We start from the raw sequence: 20,164 nt of genomic DNA, 5'->3' as shown, positions 1-20,164 counted from the left end.
GAAATTACAGGACTCTAAACCCTCTCTAATTCAATCCCAATGGTTCTCTTCTGAAATAATAGTTAATAGCATAAGTTAGCAATACTTTGAAATGGTAAATGGAAGATATGAAGGGCAAAGCTGTATCCCAACTTTAGGCATGGTAATTATTTCTTGTACCTGAGTGAACATCTGTGATCATTAGTTTTAGATTATCATTTCTTACAAGCAAATTCACTCTAATCTCTTAAAGCTGCTTTGAAATTTCACATCATTAAGTTTAGGTCCCCCTTCCAGTTCCAAATGTATACTTGAGCACAACAGAGCGCCTATTAAAGAAACACTTGGCAACATAAAAATCACAGCAGATGGGCAAGGGGCAAACAGGCATGGTTGAGTTTAGTAGGCCAAAACAAAAAAAAGTACACTTTTCAGAACCTCTGTTGTAATAAAAGGACAACATATATAAAATAGGTATTTCTTAATCATCTGGAAATGTTTCAAACGACCTCAGAAGATTACCTCTGTTCGTTTGAGAGCTGTCATTTGTGTTATCTCCTTTCACTTGTGGTATACTCGAGTCCTTTAATTTCAAAAACCTCTACAAATTTCCTTAGTGCATTTTAAGGGACTCTTACAAACTATTTACAAAGACATAGAATAGTACACAGTACATAGAATATAAGCCTCTAACATCCCAGTTATTTGTGACAAAGTCATTTATCCCTCTGGTTTGTCTGACAGCTACCCAGGTTTTCATCCATGTCCTAACAGTCTTAACAAAACCAATATGAATTATTTTTAAAGCAAAATTGAGATTAGTAAGAAATATACTGGAAGTGCAGGATTCAAAATTCAGACAACAAATTTTTGAAACTACTGGAAAGAATTTGTGTATTTTTTTAATTGAATATTTTACATTCAAAAATTCAGGATTTCTAGGTAAGATAAACCACCATCCCTTCAGAACTTTACTACTAGCACCGTGTATGATCTACCTACTAAATGAATGCATATCAAAATATGAATGCACACACATTCCTCTCTCTATACTATGACTTTTACTGAATGGAAAACTAAAACATTAAAGCCTGAGCTGTAATTTAAACTATGAACTCAAGATTCAATGACATTATGAATTCATATTTTTCTTATTACATTCCATTCTCTTCATCATCTTGTTTTACTTTACAATCTTTCTAAAACAAAAAATAGGATTAAATTCATGTATGTTCTTCCTTGTTTCCCAGCTGCTCAAACTGGGTTGTTATTCCTAGAAGACTATTTTAGTTGCAAAGTCTGCATCCTGGTTTTGTGTGGGTGGGGTTTTTTTGGGTTTGGGTTTTTGGTTTTTTCAGCCCCTCCTCATTGTCTGTTAATAAGTTCTTCCCTTTCTCTGTTGCTAACAGTCTCTCTCACTTCACTCTTCGGCAACCACTAAATCATTCTGGTTTTCACTGCCCTTGGGTTTCTTCTGAAAGACTTACCTGTCCATGTATTCTTTTATTTCCCTTTTACAAAAGTAATGTTATTTGTTATTAAAAGTGTTTGTTAATTTCATGAGAAAATGCTACTTGGGCACAGAATCATGTCTCATGATCCTGGTATTTCCAATCACTTAGCCACAACTTTCTCTCATATTTAAGCAGCCCCATGACAATCTTGTATTCTTTTCTGCAACATATCAAATCTGGATGCCCCTGACAGGCAGTTCAAATAGGCTAAAGCAGATTAACTGTGATTCAGCAATAGGAATTTTGACTTTGCAACAAGTATTTCAATATGATCTTCATCCAAATAATTTTTGTGCATGCTTTGAAAAATATTACAGCTTTTTAGAGATGGGGATAAACCTTAAAAACAAATCTAAACTCCCAGATTAAGGCATATGTACTATAATCCCACACTTGGATATCACAGAAATCTTCTAGTATAAGTCCATTGCTGCTGTTAACTTCAGATGGAAAGTTCTTAGTGTCCAGTGAGGTCCCAAACAGTATGCTTCATGTGGAAATTGATTAACCGGACTTGAGTAGCAGCCATAGCTGCATAAACATTTTCTATCTGAAGTGGCTATGGGTAAACATTTGGGATTTCTTTACCTGTATTACCCACTGCCGAGATTTTTTACCATCCAAAGGACACAATAGTTTCCAACAAATGACAGATTTTCTCTCTGCATATAAGGAAAAGCTACCCAAAACACAGTCATCTTTCCCTTTTCTGCTATTTCTCCAATAACTTGAAAAATATCAAGAGAACTTTGTTGCAGATGGACTGTGAAAACCATGCATTATATGTTGTCAGAAAACAAAAAGCCTTTCTACCAATGCTTTGACAGTTTAGATTTTAACCAGCCTCCCATTTTTTGGGGAGTATCTCTAGATACTCCCTCTTCAGACCCAGTCATTCATGGCCTACAGACCGAGAACACATGGTCAAATAGTGACCAAACCAGAATTTGTGAAGCAAATCTTGACTAAGAACTTTCAGGATCTTGCAAACACATTTGTTCATTCGAAGAAAAGTTTAGCATTAGTCACATCAGAACTACTTTTCAAACTATTTCCACAGCCAGGAAGAATGTCACTGTTTCCCACATACAAGTAGAGCTGCACCTGTGATGGCTTAAGCATATCATAAGGACAGCTTCTATTAGATCAAACATCTTAAGGAAAAACAAACAGGAACAACTTTTGAACATGAAGCCCTGCTTCAGGGTTCAGTAAGATCTTCACAGGACACCGCACCCAAAAAAAGACTACAGTCCCATTTTAAAAACATGTGTGTTTCACTCTTAAGGACAGCACATAGAATAAGGATATAACATTCAAGTGCAGAACTGCTGAAGCTGTGATAATGTTAACTGGGCATTTACATCTAATTAAGCTTTCACGAGGAGTCTATATTTCTGCAAGAAGCCTATGTAATTCACAATTGGCTGTACCAGACAGTTAATGGCAGAATATATCAGATTACCAAAAAGCTAGGTATAGAAAACATGATGTACTTGAATTTCCACAGGCACCAATGTTACCAACAGGAAAAAAAATAATGGAATACAGTTTACTTATGTGCTTTAATGCACAGAAAATTGAGTTTCCTGGAAGGATTCAACAAAAACTTAAGCTATGTTATGATACAAGACACAAATACACGTTATTTTAAAAAGCAGTTCTAGGATTTTTAGTGAGAAAATTTCTGAGCTGTTTTGCTGCACCTCTTCACGTTCGCAGGCTTGGAAGAAGTCTGTTCATGCCAAGCAGCATGGCTTTGTGACACACAAAAAGGTTAAGTCTGCAGTGAGCTTTTGGACATATATGTTGTTTTGTGGGTTGTTGTTTGGTTTTCTTAAATACCTTTTTATAAAACAAATCTGAATACTTCAAATGCTTTGTGTATCACAGTAATGTAACATTTAATCAAAATACTGTAACCAAGCCCAGAGGATGAAATAGCAAAGCAGACCACCTTACAGACAGACTTAAAAAGCTCCCTCTGAGGGTTTGAAGCTGTCTGCTACACTACAAGCAAAGCAAATAACTGTATTAGAACATGAATTTGCTACCCCAGTGAGGCAGTATGTTGCTTGCTAACCACCAAGTGCCACAGAATGCAAGGTCACATATCAAATAAGATTTTATAAAATTTCACTTTTCATTAGTCTACCAAAACTTACAAGAAAACATACAAACACTGCCTACAATAAGGATAGAGGACAGGTGCTGCATCCTCTGGCTGATAAGAACAGCTATACTGATTAATGTAGGAATGGTTAGCCTCTGTAGATTCCCAAATTTTGGCTTCCTTATCATACACTGAGCTTTTCAATCAATTCTTCATATTTTTGTCATCATTACTCATTTCTCCCTTTCTTCCTCACACTTTAGGCAGCTAGTCCAAATAGCTGGACTTAAGCAGGCACTGAAATTCTTTCATTTGAATATAGAGAAGAAAAGAAAACGAACTTTAATTAGGATTGGTTTAGACCTGAAGCTAAAAACACTGAGCATTAAGGACTATGTCAAAGAGCACTGTCTTCATTAATAAACCTACTAAATCATTGTTGCTTCAGAATACAGTTATCATCTCAGACTGAATTTATTTCTAGTAGGAAACCAGGCTACAACTGAAAGAGAGATCTATGCCATGTAGCTATTACACGAATATATCACTTCCTTACTGGATGTAGATTTGCAGTCACAAATATGAACAAGGCAGATATTAGTGAAGAAGCTACAGTGACACCAGTATCTTCATTATTTCACCTGATGATGGCAGGGGTTATTATCAGATTATCAGAGCACAGAGGAGCCATCTGGGTACTGTAGAGCCTTGGAGACCAACCTGAGAGCACAAGGACACATCAACCTTTTTGCTACTGTTCAATCACAGATTGCTGACAACACACCGTATCATGAGCAGGGCAGTGCCAAGGTAGAAACGGTTATTTGCAAGGACCTAGAGCTAACGTAGTACCATATCTATTATGGTCTACGATGGAGTGAAAACGATCTTCTAGACTGAAAATTGATGGATTTAAGAGGCATGGATTTTTAACATTCTATTTAGAAACTACACATCTTCAAAATACATCAACACAGAGCTACCAAAACAATAATTAAAATAGGAACATAGATGAATGGCGCCTTTTTTTTTTTTTTTAATTTGGGTTACATGTAATACCTAAAGTGTAACTGCAGGTAAAAAGTGGGACTGTTTAGACATCAAGTCATCTGCTACAACTACAGCCAGCTCACATTTTTGTCTTACAGTACCTTAACATCAAGTAAGAAGCACAATTTTCATTATGTAAGGCACTTTTCTTCCCCTTTTTCAATCTTCAGGTTTACAGATGAAATCCCAAAAAGACTTACTCCACAGATTTGCAAAACAGAAAGCAAATGAAAACTTTCCAAAGTTAATGTTTACCTCTCGATTATTAACACTTCCTTCTGATTTTGGAAGGCCTGAGATGATGACATTGCTAAGTTATTTTCACTACAGGGTGTCCTGATAAACAGGGCTCAAATATACTCAGGCAAAATCATGAGCTGTGTATATGTATCTGCCTGGCCAGCTTCAAACTTTGTGCACTAATACCAATCTAGTACCAGGCAGCCAAGGAACCCATCTACCTACCTTGCCTTTACACTCATTTTTGCACTCTTTACCAAAGTCCCTTAAGTTAGTTAGCTTGGATACTTTCATACTATACCTTTATCACCAACTGCATAAGTACAATACAGATCTAACTTGAGATAAGAGTTTCTTACCACTAAGATCTTTTACAGAAGTTGATTGAAATAATCAATTGATTTCCAAGGAGAGATGTCACTACCAGAACAAAGATGCATTGACAGAACGTCGGTGGATTTTTTTGGTTCAAGGGGTTTTTTTAGATTTTGGGTTTGTTTTGGACTTTTTTTTGTCTGTGGTTGTTGGTTTGTTGTTGTTGGGGTGGAGGTTTTTTTGTATAGCTTGTTTGGTTTTTTTTTTTTTTGGTAGGTGTTTTGTTTTTTCCATGTGAGAGATATGTACGTATGTGAACCAGCAAGAGATCAGAGAAAGTGCAAAGGAAGCAAGGTAAAATTATACATTATGCAGGTAACTTCCCCCTGAATAAAATGCAAGAGGGAGTTCTACAATGCTAGCTGAAAGGGATTTGGAACTGCGATAAAAATACATAGTTTGATAGTTTTTGTTCTGGAAGAAATTATAGTTGGGATTTTCTTTGTAAATAACAGGATTGCATAATCATGGAACCAGGTACTTTTTAATCCATACTCTCAACCAGAATTACCCACAAAACATCAAGTTTTGGTTAAAAGCTCAGGTCAGAAGAGAAAAATATATAACTGTTTAAACAAAAAAACAAAAGCAACAAAAAAAAAAAATCACTCCACAAAATTGCTAATGCTGAATTTCGACAGATTTCAAATTACAAGAAGCCAAAAATGCTTTATGTAAAGTAGTCCAAAGAAGCAAGAACTAAAGTTAAAAAAAATTGGCATTGCTTCTATTTTAAAACTCATGAGAGCTATTTTGTGGCAGTGTTTTGCCACTTCTAATAATGTCTTTTAAGGAGAAAAGTCTCCAAGTAAGAGATAGAACTACAATAAATGTATATTTTAAAAATAAACTGTAATCTCACAATCCCTACTAAATAAACACTGCTGTTGATGCAAGCTTCATTGTGCTTGACAGCAGTACAAGCTGCCCAGGATACTTTTAAAACATGCAGACTAAAACATGCAAAAAATTTATACACAACCCCCAAAGTCCTGTTTTCTGGGAGAGAAAGAATTTACAGAGACTCGATACAATTCTACCTTCTCTTTTCCCCTGCTCCCTCATTGCGTTTATTAACTCAATATGCTCCTACACGCACTTTAAAGACTTTGTTGCTATGGGAATTTATTTCCATATTTTATTGTCAAGGAGAAAAACAAGATTTTGGTGATTAAATGTCACAGAAGCTCTGTCTTTTGCAAAACCCAATCAAATCTACAGCCTCAGAAGTAATCTGTGTATGTGTCTGAAAGTCTTACCATACTGATCATAAAAAGGTACATATGTTACACCTAGCATTTAGGAGCCAGGTACACAAATTCTCTCTCCCTTTCCCCCAAAAGCTTCTGGATAATTTAAACATTAATTTTCTCATGTGCATTTCCAATTAATTTCCTAGAAATTTAGGAACAAAAAGTATTTTGTTTTCCCCCTCCTCCCAATGTGGACTATCCGCAGCATTGAGGGATTCTCCTCTTTTCTAAGAGACATTCAAGAAATTTGCCTCCTAACAACTGATCCATAAAGTCAGCTACAGGATTGCAAGCCTGGGTTCCTTCCCTCCCCGTACCTAATTTACATTGCAGCTGGAAAAAGAAATACAGGCATATGTACAAAATATTGTTCAGTTCCTCCAGTAAATATGCCAGAAAATGTTTGCTGCCTTCTATCACAACTGACTGTTTCCACTGTAAATCTCATACACTCGTTATTTGCCCCTTTTTAATATTGCAACTGTCTACATAGGTTAATATTTAGAATCACTCAGCTTGGAAAAAGCGTGCACACAATCATTAAATCATTACAACTTAAATAAAAATGAGCATAAGCCAGGAAATTCAAAATTAAACCTAATACCAGGAGAAAAGTCTCCCTTGTGGCTCAGGGTTTGCATATGTTACTGCTCTTTCAAAACATGCTCTCCCAGCTGTGGAATCAGAACTCATGCTCGTGCACCAGGAATGGCTCTCTCTTGGGTAGGACTCTAGGAAGACAACTGTCTTTGAGAACAGTTCTATCGAACAGACTCAGGCAATGCTTTCCAAACACTACAGTTCTGAAACTTAGGTGACTACAGTTAAGATGCTCAAAAAATCAGGAGCCTGATCTTCACATACTCTCAGCATTGTTATCTTTCCTGAAGGTGCTGTAACGCACTGCTGGGAGTCAGAACTTGGAGCATCCAGAAGCTGCACCTGCTCCCTAATCTATTTGATTCTGATTGGAGACATACTTACAGGTTTTTCTCTTCTGACACTATTAGCATCTGCTGGGAGCAGACAGTCTAACTTGCTATATAGCTGTGATCAACCAAGTGCAATGGGTTCATTCAGTAAAGCCCACCAGGAGCTACAAGCATTCAGCACTTCAAATCAGGACATTTGGGTGCCTAAACATGACATTAGGAGGCTAATGTAAAGTACTCATGATTGAAGATTTGTATGCAAGGCGCAGGTATAAACTTTCTGTCTGGCAATTAATACACACAAGCAATACGTACTTGATGAATACAATCATGAATGCACGCATTTTAACCAAGACACCAAAACAGGTTTAAGCAGAAAGGCATAACTCCTGAAGCAAATCTACACGAAAGGAATTATACCAGGAGATGTTAAACTTATTAAGACACGACTTAGCTTCAGCACTGTATGTTGTTTTTCCCATTTTGTGGCCAGCACCCAGACAACTGACTCACAGGAGAAGCAGAGCTAGAGGGAAAAGGGACATGGCTTTTCAGCTTGTGAAAAAACAGAAAACTGAAGATGGGCCAAAGCTGCATATAGTTCTTATCCCTCAAAGTTCACAAGTACCCAAATCCCCTTATTTCAGCCTAAAATACTTAATACATTGACCATCCCTACCAAAAAGCATGAAATTTAACTGTTCTTTGATACTGATATTTTAAACAGGAAAATTGCCAGCTGTTAGAAAAAACACAGTTTTACATAGCTTCTTCAATTAGGGAGCTAAAGCATTCACTAAGATGAAGAAAAAACAACACCTGCAAATATTCCTAATATTCTGAAACACAGTTGTTACACGCTATGGTAAATTTGGTGCTTTCACTTGATTCCTTAAATATTTTGAAAACATTAAAAGCTAGGAGAGTAACATTGTCAGCTTGATATTATTTGCACAGGTTTTGTCAACTGGCAAGTAGCAAGCCCACCAATACCCTGTAATTAAACAACACCATGAAAAATTCACACTCTTGATGTTAGTAATTGGCATGTAACCTCAGAATGAAAAATAAGTGCTAACAGCAACTGTGCAAAGCCCCTGGAAGGTTTTTCACCCTGTGCCTCAAAAGAGATCCCTTTTAAGCCAGGGGGAAGAATGGAAGAACACAGCATACTTTGCATGCTACCATGCAGTATAAATCTTATGCAAGACTGAAGACAGTGACAACCTTTCTCTAGCAAACTAACCTCTCTGTTAAACTGAAGGTTCTTCATGTCTTCACAGTCTCTCTAAATATGAAAAGGTTTCTGGGTTTTTTTATTTACTTACTTGTTTATTAAAGAAGCCTTTGCCTTTCCCATCTTTCCAGAGAGGAATTCTCAAATATAGTCTCCAAAATATTATTCTAGACTTCAAGTGGGTAGAGAAAAGTAATGCAGATTTTAGTAGCAATTCCCATGAAGACATTACAGATTTGATATTAAAATATAATCCATTTTAAGCCAGTGATTTTGGCAAGATGTCTTATGATTCCTCATTTAAAAAAAAAATAATTTGCTAAATTTTCCTTAGGATGCTGTATTTCTGTCATATGTGATCTGTTTCCATGGTTTAAATCACCCCATGAAAATATTTTCAGAAAACAACAGCTATTTATACATATTTACATCCAATTCAGTAATACTCCACTGATTTCACAGGGACCTGCAGGAGATCAGTACCTCTGAGAAGAAAGATAGAGGCCAATCTTGCTTTTCTTATTTCAGGATCAAAAAGAAAAGCAGCAAGGAGCTGTGGGAACTACAGGAAACAGCAGTATTAGCTACTTGAAATTGTCAAGAAAGTAGTAAATTGCCAAAAGCTTCTTTTGTCTAGGAAATACCTGCTGGGGGGTAGGGAGAGCGATGGTCAAGACCATGCAGGCCTCATGCTGCTGCCATCCAGCAGAGTGAAGAGAAAAGCACCAGGCTGGCTCATCTGCAAATATGAGCAATGTATGTGCAGGCACACTCGTCTCAGCATTTCCACAATTTTGTACTGGCTTAAAGCTGCCAGAAAAATTAACCCTCAGCTGACCACCACAGAATGAAAGATCACAGCTAGGGAACAAACAGCCCCAGCTGGCAATGGAGCTCCTGATCTTTTCCTCAGCTCTTGAAATGCAAAAGGTTACACAGTGCACAAATGCAACATTTAACAGCTTAGCGCACTTGAACATGCAGCTCTTGTTAGACAAAATGAACCTGCAAGAGGTCAGGTCATGTTTTGAAGCTGTAAGTTATTTATTATTTTTAACTGGGACAAAAGTAATCTCAAGTAAAAGTATGTTTACTAAATATCTGACTCTAAGGATGAAGTCTGTCCTGCGAGGGAGCAGCTGCTGCCCTAACAGTCTAAACACTGCATTTCAAAAAGACACGGAACTAAGGCTGGACCATACCCACGCAAGCGCTGGAGAGAAATAACTTACAAAATAATAGCTTACCGATCAGATCTGCGAAAACATCCAGGCCTGTGGATAACTTCAGGCACAATAAAATTCCTTAGATTATAGAAAATAAGGAGAAAATAAACCACCAAGCTAGATTTTAAAAAGTGATAAAACACTGCTGCAAAATGGCATAACTTGTAGGTGGAAAAGAGATGCAAAACCACCAAGACCTACTACTACATTGCTAAGGCTTTAGAGCTCCTCAGAAGAGAAGGATAAAACTGCAAATTTAAATCAAGAGCAGCATTTTATTTTGAAATTGCTTTCCAAAGCATGATCGTTCTAAAAGTAGCGACTTCAAAGAGTGAAGAATGCAGGAAGTGGCTTATTTCAAGTTTAGAGTGTTCTCAAAAATCAGTAGCTTTATCTAATACCCAGCAAGTCCTATTTTAAGCAAGAATCATACATATCACCCACAACTAAGGCTGTTCCAAGACTATAAAAGAAAGTAGTGTTTTATAAAACTTGGTTTGGTGGTTGACCATGTCATCTGTGGAGGCCCCAGGTTTACATTATTACCTTAAATAAAATATAGGCCTCCAATAAAATTGCTTTTTACAAAACCAATACTGTTATAATAGCACAGAAGGTTAGATAATGCATCCTGCAATCCAATTTGTGGTTCACATTAAGCTATAGATACCAATAACTAATTCCACATGTGAGACAGACCTCCCGGGGGGGAGATTTTAATCAAATAAGTGATGGGAAAAGAGAGGTTTCTTTATTTTAGTATAACAAACCCCATGTACTAACAATATGTTGATCTGGTAAAATGTTACCGTACTGTAGCAGTGGAACATTAGTAGAACATACATCTGGTTTAGTTATTTCTGTAAGGCAGTTTGTACACATAAACCACAGAGCAATAAATATTTTATCATTACCATTATATTAAAAGTGAGCTTTAAATGCATTTCCCCATCTTTTTAACTGCTAATATTGTCCAGCTCCATTCCTACTTAAAAAAAAAGTGGAAAAAAGGGCAGCACAGTAGGGTTTGTATTAGCTTTGTACTACTAATTGGACAGAAGACTGTGTGCTGCAATGTTGATTAATGGTTCTGCTCTCAAGCTGGAGATTGCAAGTACAAAAGAATTAGGCCTCTGAATTTGCATGTTTTCTATAATTACAAACTTGATCACAGCTCTCTCCTGTATTCAGGTTCTCCCCTCCCACCCTACACTTCTGGTGGTTTAATTTGCACAAATCTAGATGCTGACAGGTACAGTCATCTGATACCTATGATACATGACAACTCAATCAATCTGCATAGCTGCTACGCAACTTACACTGGAAATGACTAAAGGTCTAAAATGCTGAAAAATTAAACAAAAGCCTAACTTTCTTCCATAAGGAATGCTTTGCCCCAGTAAAGCACCATTTTTTTTTAATTGCTCTCATTTCAGACAAGTCATTTACGACCTCAATAAATACACTTCCATCAAAATCTGCTGACTTAAAGACAGTGAATACATTCTTGTCAGCATGCGCTTCAAAAGCCAGTCAGACAGAATAAAATAGAGCTAATCAAATGAAACAGGGTCCAGACAGACAACTTTGCCAGCCAGAGTGAGAGCATCACAGGCAGACAAGAATACAAGACTTGGCAAAAGGAAAAAAAAAAATCAGCAGCCAAGCTCTACTGAACAACCAATAAGCAGATTACAGGGAAAAGAGCTGGATAGTTTAATAAGTAGCTATGATATAAATTTTTAAAGTGCATTAAGAATAGCTTCTAAATAAGTGGTAATATTCATCTGCTCTGCTGGTGGTCCTGCTCTGCAGCTGCCTTGTTCAGAAGCCCTGCCAGTCTACTCAAATTATACTGGGATGCTGTCATGTACTTGACAAATCAGGACTCACATGATAATAGGTGTGAGCCCAGTAAACAGCTACTGGTCTTACGTAGTAGCAACCATTTTGTATTTATTGGACACTTGGCCCAAAAATAAGAATAAAATAGATAAAATCAGGCTTGTAACCCACCCCAACACCATCTCCTGCACCATCTGCTGGAGCATTCTTAAAAGCTGCTTTTACCAGCTCATCCTTCACTGACCATCCTCAAGAAGGTCAGTGGTTTTGCTATTCTTTAAACATAATCATGCCTCAGTTTCCCCGGTGGTATATTCTGAGAAGGCTTATAGAAGCCAAAAGCACTGTCTGGCAGCAAGCCAGCCCAGGTCCTTAACCACCCACTCCCCCAAATCCCTTGCTCTCTGCTCCTTGTTTCTGCCCCTGCACCTCAGTCTTTCTCCCAATATTTGCCAGTACAGCTGATTGTAGGGCAGTGATGAGGACTGGATATAACTGAATTGATTCAGGTTTAAAATAACTCCTAAAGCTGCATCTGGGATATTGGGGGGCAAGGTTTAAGGGTTATTTTTTACCTGCGTTTCCTCTCGGTTCCAGATTGCAGCACAGCCTAGGAAACAGTTGTGTCAGCTCAGCGGGACAGGGTTTAGCTTAAGGTTAGGGAAATTGAAAGGGGTAGCTCCTTTCTACCATTCTGTTACAAAGCCACAGTGGCATGCTGTTCATTCTGCATTCAGTTTCATACCGTTACTACTTACTTATTTAGTACAGATTTAAACTAACCACCTGTTAAAATTATTTTCCTTTCTTCCTTGGCTCCATTCTACACTTTTCCCCTCCAATACACTACAAAAGACCACAACTTTTTCCTGGACTGCCCTTTTTGATGTCTGTCTTTTTTTTTTCTTCCTTCCCCTTTCTCTTCCAGTTGTCCTCCCCCAGTGTTTATGCTGGGAAAACACAAAGCACAAATTCCAGAACAGGTAAATGGACACAATTCTTTCTAATTGTCCAGGCTTTCTAATAAAGAGACCTCTGGCAAGATGGGGTTTTATTTGGTGGGTTTCATGGGAGGTTTTTTTGTTTTGGTTTAATCCTTACTCCAGTTTTTGAAAAGCTCAAGCCAGCTGAGTAACACAGGATGACTCATCTGTAGATGGCTACTTTGGTCTCATGAAATTTGCAATGCAGGAATGTTTTTTCAAGCAAGAAAAAGTGTACGCAAGAACATTAAAGAAAAAAAACCTTCTTAATCCAAAAGGAGATTTTACAGTATGTTCTAGGAAGAAAGAATTTGTCAGTTCTTACTAGGGACACATTTTATTTATGGCTGAAGCAGCAGCAAGAAAAAGGCAACACCCAAATGATCCCAAAGAGATGCAGAGTTGAAAGCTTTCTTCATTTTTGTTTGAGCCTGTGCTTTAATTCTGCAGAACGCAAAAATTAATCTGTTGGCTACATACTTTGGGGTTTTATTTTGATTATTATAAATATAAAACTTAAAAAAAACCAAACCAAACCAAAAAATACTTGTCTTTATCATTGCATGTATATACACACAGAACCAAACTAAAACCAAAGCTTTTAGTAAAAAAAAAAAAAACACCCAAAAAAACCCTTAGCTCTGTTCTTATTAATGATTTCCGAAGAGTCAGGAAATCACTTTAAAATGCCAATCTTACAGCATTATCATCTTGAAATTATTTGGAAATAAATCTAAAAAGTAATTTCAGTTCAACAGGGCAACATCTAACTTGCCTTCATGGTCAGGCCTTGTCAAACATTGGTCAGACATGCTACAATCAAAACCCAAATTTCTTAACTCCGAGTGCATTGGCCATTCTCAAATTATCCATCGATATAAACTAAATAACATCGTCCAAAAACCACTTCCAGTCTTCTGATGGAGCGGGCTGGGACTAACCTGAACATTCTCTAAACAGTGTTTTATGTGAAAGGGTAAAACTCAAAGACCAAAGGAAATACAAACACAGTGAGAAAGTGCTTTCGATAATACTGACTGAAAAGAAAGCAAAGCAGCAGAATAATTATTTTCAGTATCTTTTTTAGGTAAATCGTAATATTTTTATTGCCCAAAAATGTTTTTATTATACAGTGTGAAGCTCTCCAGAAGACTGAAGCATTTGCTTTAACTACAATGCTAAAGACAGAGTCCATGCAAAGTTGGAGTACAAAAGAGCATACAGACAAGTACTCAAGGAGAAACACTTCTCGTAACAGGCTAGCTTAATGAAGATATTCCTGGCATCCCAAGCCCTGGAGGATGATATGTTCTTACAAAAAGGTATGTAATTTGTGAATTATTTTTGTTTTACAAAGTACAAAAGAAGGCTCACTGAAGATACTTTACAACTGAAGCCCCCAGCTGAGCTCCTCATCACTGTAAATGACTGAATAGAGGCTTCCCTAGCATTCAGGTCAAACTTGGTTAGCAGCATTCAGCTTGAACAGATGTGCAAAGAAACAGTAGCCTAGTGGTTTAGTTAATTATGAAATGCATTTCTGGCATATTAAGCAAAATACTTCTGCTTTTGTTCACTGTGGTCCCTCCCCATAAAATTCCCTCCAGCTAGAATCCAATGTCCTTAAAGGTTTATAATCTACAAAGCACGGGATTATTATTTCTGTCATTCTAGATGTTAATTCAAAGAGTTAAGATGTGGAAGCTTGGATTTCACCTGTGTCACTTAGGTCTCTTCTAGAGCAAGTTTATCCTGGCCCTGAAGCAGAAAAAGGGGAAAAGGGGAAGAAAAACCTTTTCCCCACCAGATATGTCTGCAAAAGTTTTGGTTTTGAGCGATGACTGTCTGTGATAAAAAACTTCCTAGCTCCATGACTGTACCTTGGTCATTGCAGCCTGCAATGAGGAGAGGCTGTGAGGAACACTAATTTAGATTTGGTGTGAAGTCATGCACAAGGTGTTCAGAATTTCATATGTGCCAAACTAAAGTTTTTACCATTTTTTAATTCTATAGGATAGGCTAACACTTGAGTTATGAACAAGACTCTGTGAAGCACTTTAAAAAAATCTCATCCTGTATCTTTCAGATTAAAACTTGCTGTTACAGATGCACTTTTAAAAAAAACTTAATTAGTTTACTGTTGGTTTCTGCTCAGCATTAGGTGCACAATGTAATATTCAGTATTCAGCCACTGGCATTCAACAGGCCTTACGTACTCAAATATACATGAGTTAAAAAAAAAGAAGAAATTATTCTTTTCTTTTCAGTTTTGTCTGAAAGGGGCATGATAACTAAATCAGCATGTCACAGCAGTTTATGAGGGAACTACCAGAGACTACTTGGTTTTTTGATATGAATACTTTCCTTGCATACAACTCTGTATTCTATACTCTACAAGCAGAAATCATCACTTCTTTATAAAAATCTACAATTTATTTTCAATTAATTTGAATGAGAAATCAAAATTTTTAAATCATGGTGTTTGAGATAGATTGCAAAGCCTTATTTTGTTTTGTTGTTTTTCTTGGTTACATCTCACTGAAAAATGTGACAACACACATTCCTATGAAACATTTTCCTTTTAAGTTTTTTCTGAAAGCAAGCCATTTCACTGAAAAGAAAATTACATATACTCAGCTTATTCATTTGTACAGCAACTGATACAAATTTCAGCTGGGGTTTCTGGGTACCACTAAAACACATGGGGGTTTGGGAGAGGGAAGTTAGGGGGTTTTGGTGGGCTTGTTTGTTTGTTTGCTTATTTTACTTGTCTGTTCTTGGGCAAGAAGTTAAAAAATGAGAAATATTTTGTTAAGGCAACAATACATTTGAGGCATAGCTCCTACTAAGGGGGAGAAAAAATACATGCCAAAAGGCATACACCCAGGTCCTATACATCTCTGTTAAACTAGAATAAGAGCTCTACCTTTGCCTCAGGGAGCCTGTAGGTGATATCAGCTGCTGCACTTGCACGGGGGACCAAACTAAGCTAAATTTGCAAGATGCAAGAGGATAAGAGCATGAATAAATTCTTTGCAAAAGGCAGCCAGATATCCAGTGCTCAACAGTAAACAGAATGAGCTGCTGGAAGCAAGGAAAGTAATTGAAAAAAATACATCCCCAGCATCAAGTAATACCAATGGATAATAACACACTGTTTAAACAAAATGTAAAAACCCCATACTAAACTGCTTTAAATGTTCTTTCAGCATTAGACATCTGTGCTTATTTTTGGGAGTTGACTAAACTACTAAGAATTATTGTGTACTTGAAAACTCATTTACCACCTGTTTAACAATGATTGGTGTCTTATGAATAGCTTACGGGAAAGAAAAGGAGACTCACCTTGTATAAAGCAGGAATGATCTGATGCATTTTCAGTCGATGAAATACAAAGATATCGTACACGGCTGAAATGGCCAGGACAGTCACTCCTTGCTCCTTCCACAACATGCTGCATCCTGCACACAGCCCCGCTCCCAAGATCCAGCCCCAAGTACTTGGTGAGGAACCTCTGGTAGAGCAGTGCTTCACGTAACACATCAGGGAAAGCAGAAAGAAGAGGCAGGCTCCAATGTCTGCCCTCCCTACAATCCCCGCTACGGCTTCTGTGTGGATCGGATGAGATGCAAACAGCAGGCCAGCTATCAAGGTCCAGTACCCATCCCCAAACAGGATCCTGGAGAAGTTTGTGAAAAGGCCTGTGACTGCAGCATGTAACAGGACGTTTACAAGGTGGTAGCCCCATGGGGCCATCCCTCCAACAGCATGGTTAATGCGGAAGGAGAGCGTGCAGAGAGGTCTGTAGGACTTGTGGCTCCCACTGTGAGTGAGCAGCGTCCCCCAAAAGTCATTGTAGAAGATATGGGTCCACGGCGTCTCGGGCAGAAGGTCCTGGTTTGTCTTGATAGCTCGACTACAAAAGACAAATAAAAACTTAATTTCAACAGAAGGAAAAGGGTACAAATGAAAGACTGTGAAAACGCAATCACACTGCTACCACGAGAAAGAATGGCATTACTTTGGTGCTACTTGAATTCAAGTTTTGAATTTTTACAGGAGGTGTTAGAAAACTACATATCTATTGACTTCCCACTAAAGCAAAATTTCCATATAAATTGGCTTTTAAAACATTAGAAACAGATGTTATGTTGCTTCCATTAAATTAAAACACCCTTCAGTGACATTCTTCTGAATCTAACCCAGGAGTAATCGGTTAAGATTTGATGAGTTATAATTAAAATGTAGAAGAAATATGAAAAACTGACAAACATTATTGTTGAAACAACAGATCCTCCAGTAATTCAGAACTAAACCCCAACTGGCCTTTTATACTGAAATTTTAATTTAGATGTTGGAATGAATCTCACTGACATGGATGAACAATAAATACAGAAGTCAGTAGGAGCATGCAAATCTCTGGTGCTGTACGGGGCGCTCCTACAACTGTCTCATACATATTTTGACTGACATTTTCTGCTAACACCTTGCTGGAGACAGACAGCAAAATATATTACAGATGAAAATATACCTTTGCTTTAAATTTCTTATAATTGCGGAAAAAATATTTTTAGGCTGTATTAGCTTATGAATTCAAGTCTGTGTGAGCTTGATTGGAAAAAAAAAAAAACGCTGCAGCTTTCAGCATTTATGTTTCCAACCACCCTGGCAAGGACTGGTGCCAGCCATTAGCAGTCTCCATGTCTAATTTGGTACTGTAAAAATCTGTCCCTATGATGTTTGTACAAATCGAATAATTTGCATTTAAAATTTATGCTGTGGGAGAAGGTGTGAGACCTGCTTAGCGCAAAAAGATGACTAGAATTTAGTTACTTGCCTTCATAACCAAAGTTGTATTTAAGCAATTCTTTAAAGATGTTTTTACTACTGAGCTTAACTAATTTAGCATTTCTTTTACCAGGGTAATTAAGAATCCAGCCAGCTCAAGGCTCTTCTATTAAAAATATGAAGCAAGAGAGATGATTTATATCTATTTCTTTACTCATTCCTTCTTTCTGCCTTTCCAATACATATCTTCCCATAATTAACAATTTTTCAATTCAGATGAAGAAGAAAAAAAAAATGGTGTGAAACTCCCCTCTACGTTTGAAATGCACTAGTCTAATTTATCCTCCAAGATTGCCTTCACATTCTCACCCCCAATAAAACAAGTCCCTTGGAACCTGTATCCAAATGCCATTTTTTAACGGTATTAGTTTCAGGAATGTTGTCTTGTTCTGTAAAGAAAAATGCGCAAACGCTGATATACTATGCCACAGAATCTCTATGCAAATACTCTAAATACCACGCAGCTCAGCATTTCCATTGTCTGGAGCACATTGCTGTAATGCCTTCAGACATGCTTCCTCTTGGCATGTCCTTTTGTCTCTGAGCATATGGAGGTTATGGAGAGGTCAGCTTAAATCCCTTAAAGGTCTGATGATGCTTTCTAGAATACTTGAAAATTTTCATTTTGACTTCTGCTTATGCAGTGGATCAGGTTGCTTGTATTTGTTTTCCCAACCCCACACACATTTTTCTCATTTTAGTCCAGTCACAAAAGAACATTGGAAGAAAACAAGATCTTTGTTTTCACATTATTTATCTTGTCCTTCGGTGTAGTCCTTTCCTGAAATCTAATTCCTCTGTTTGTCATTTCAGTTTGTAGTATCACTCTCAGAACCACTAGCAGAAAACTAGGAATTCAGCAAGAATAAAGCAGGTGTTAGGCTAAAAAGAGTCCTTCCTCTGAGAAAAACATAATTTGTCAGACTACAGACTCCCAAACGCTAAGAATGGTTATCAGATGTCAGGATTTAGAGTTGAAACCTTGAACTGCAAAAGTGGGTTTTCTTGGGGAAATACTAAGAAAATAAGTGGCGGTAATATTGCCAACACAACTGCCCTCCCCTGAGGCAGAGCATTCTGCTACAAGAGATCTAGATCGTTCACAGGTCGTTCCCAGGAAATGGTAGCTTTTATTGTATCTTTTGCAAATGTGGCCATTTCCAATACTTGAAGCCAGACAACCACTTTAACAAAAAAAAAAAAAAAAAAACCAAACCACCAAAAAAAACCAACCAACAACCGGAACTGCAGCTATCGGTAAACGTGTATAAAACAACTCCACACTACGCTGCTACACTTGTTAAGAGACCAGCCCTCTCTCTCTAAGCCGACCATTTTCATGCAGCATATACTCTTATTGGACTATTCCCCACCAGAAGTAAACTGCTTTTCTGCAAATCATGAAGAAATCTATTGTACATTCTGGAGGCATTAATTCAGTCAAATTTTATTTACAGCCTTAGCAACAAACTTGATGCAACCCTGATCCTTTCCTGTTCAGTCTGCTCATATTAAAAATTAAAAAAAAAAAAGCCACACCAAAAAACCAACCCTACAACAAAAAAAAAATCAACAGGAAGCCTTGAAGATACAGTACTGCTCACTCCACATTTGTGTACTGAATTCAGCAGAAAATTCTGAAATAATTCTAGTTTCTCATGGATGTAAAGGTAACAGATTCTAATACCTGCCAGTCAACATGAAAAATACAGAAGCTGCCAGTTCCAGCTTACTCAATGGTCCAGTCAGGTCAAATGTTGAATGCTCTGAGTCAAGATCTGAAATAAAGTTAAAAGTTCTTTCCATATGGTTGTTTTTTGCTAAATGTTTGAAAGTAAAAGAAAAAAATATGTCTGGCTAATGCTTTGGGATATTAGAAAAGTCTAATACAAGAGCAAAGCTAGATGTCCTACAGCAAAGCAGCAAGTCTTGCACAGGCTGCTTGTTAATATTCAACAACTACTCTGTTTCACATTATAAAATTAAATACAAAACACACTTGGCCAACATTAGACTTGACTGCACGGAAGGATGCATGAATACGAGCATCTGAGATACCGGTGCCAGGCAGCTCTGTGTCATTTTGCCCTCAGAAGTGAACAAGATCTCAGTAAAACTAAGGTCAACACCCTGCACACCATTACAGCAGGTCAGACAGAAACAGCCCGTGGGTACATAACCAGCTGGGGCTGTGCCCATCTGCATCCCCAGCCTGGCTGTCTAACAGCACTGGCAAGAAAAACACGAAATGAAATGTTTATCTTGGTGAAGGGGAGAGAAAGACAAGCTTTGTATCTAATAAAATAAAAGTATAAAAATAAATAGTACTAAATTGCTCATGTCAGGACCCTGAGGGCACTAATAAGCCTCGACAGCCCTGACCCCTCTTTGCTGGCTCCCCCCACCCACCCACAGCCCAGGACCCCACATCAGCCCCCCAGGGCCGTCAGCCCCTGCTCCAGCAACACCGCAGAAGGGCCGGTCTCCAGGTCCCCACAGTCGTGCCCTGCCCGGCCATGGGCCCTGCCCGGCCATGGGCCCCGCCGAGCTGGGCCCAGCCGCAGGCCCA

At 37.8% G+C, this 20,164-nt stretch overlaps 1 protein-coding gene across 1 annotated transcript in view; it reads right to left on the bottom strand.

The window, feature by feature from the left end:
- The window catches only part of TMTC2 (transmembrane O-mannosyltransferase targeting cadherins 2), a 257,259-nt gene that overhangs the window by 140,867 nt on the left and 96,228 nt on the right, over positions 1-20,164 (bottom strand). The window contains exon 2 of the mRNA XM_059816783.1: positions 16,093-16,663. Within this exon, the coding sequence (XP_059672766.1) occupies positions 16,093-16,663 (571 nt within the window). The remainder of the gene's footprint in view (positions 1-16,092; positions 16,664-20,164) is intronic.

This window comes from Gavia stellata, chromosome 4 (assembly GCF_030936135.1).
Source record: "Gavia stellata isolate bGavSte3 chromosome 4, bGavSte3.hap2, whole genome shotgun sequence".
Lineage (NCBI taxonomy): Eukaryota > Metazoa > Chordata > Aves > Gaviiformes > Gaviidae > Gavia > Gavia stellata.
Note: the sequence above shows the minus strand (reverse complement) of the source record. Positions and strands in the feature narration are given on the sequence as shown.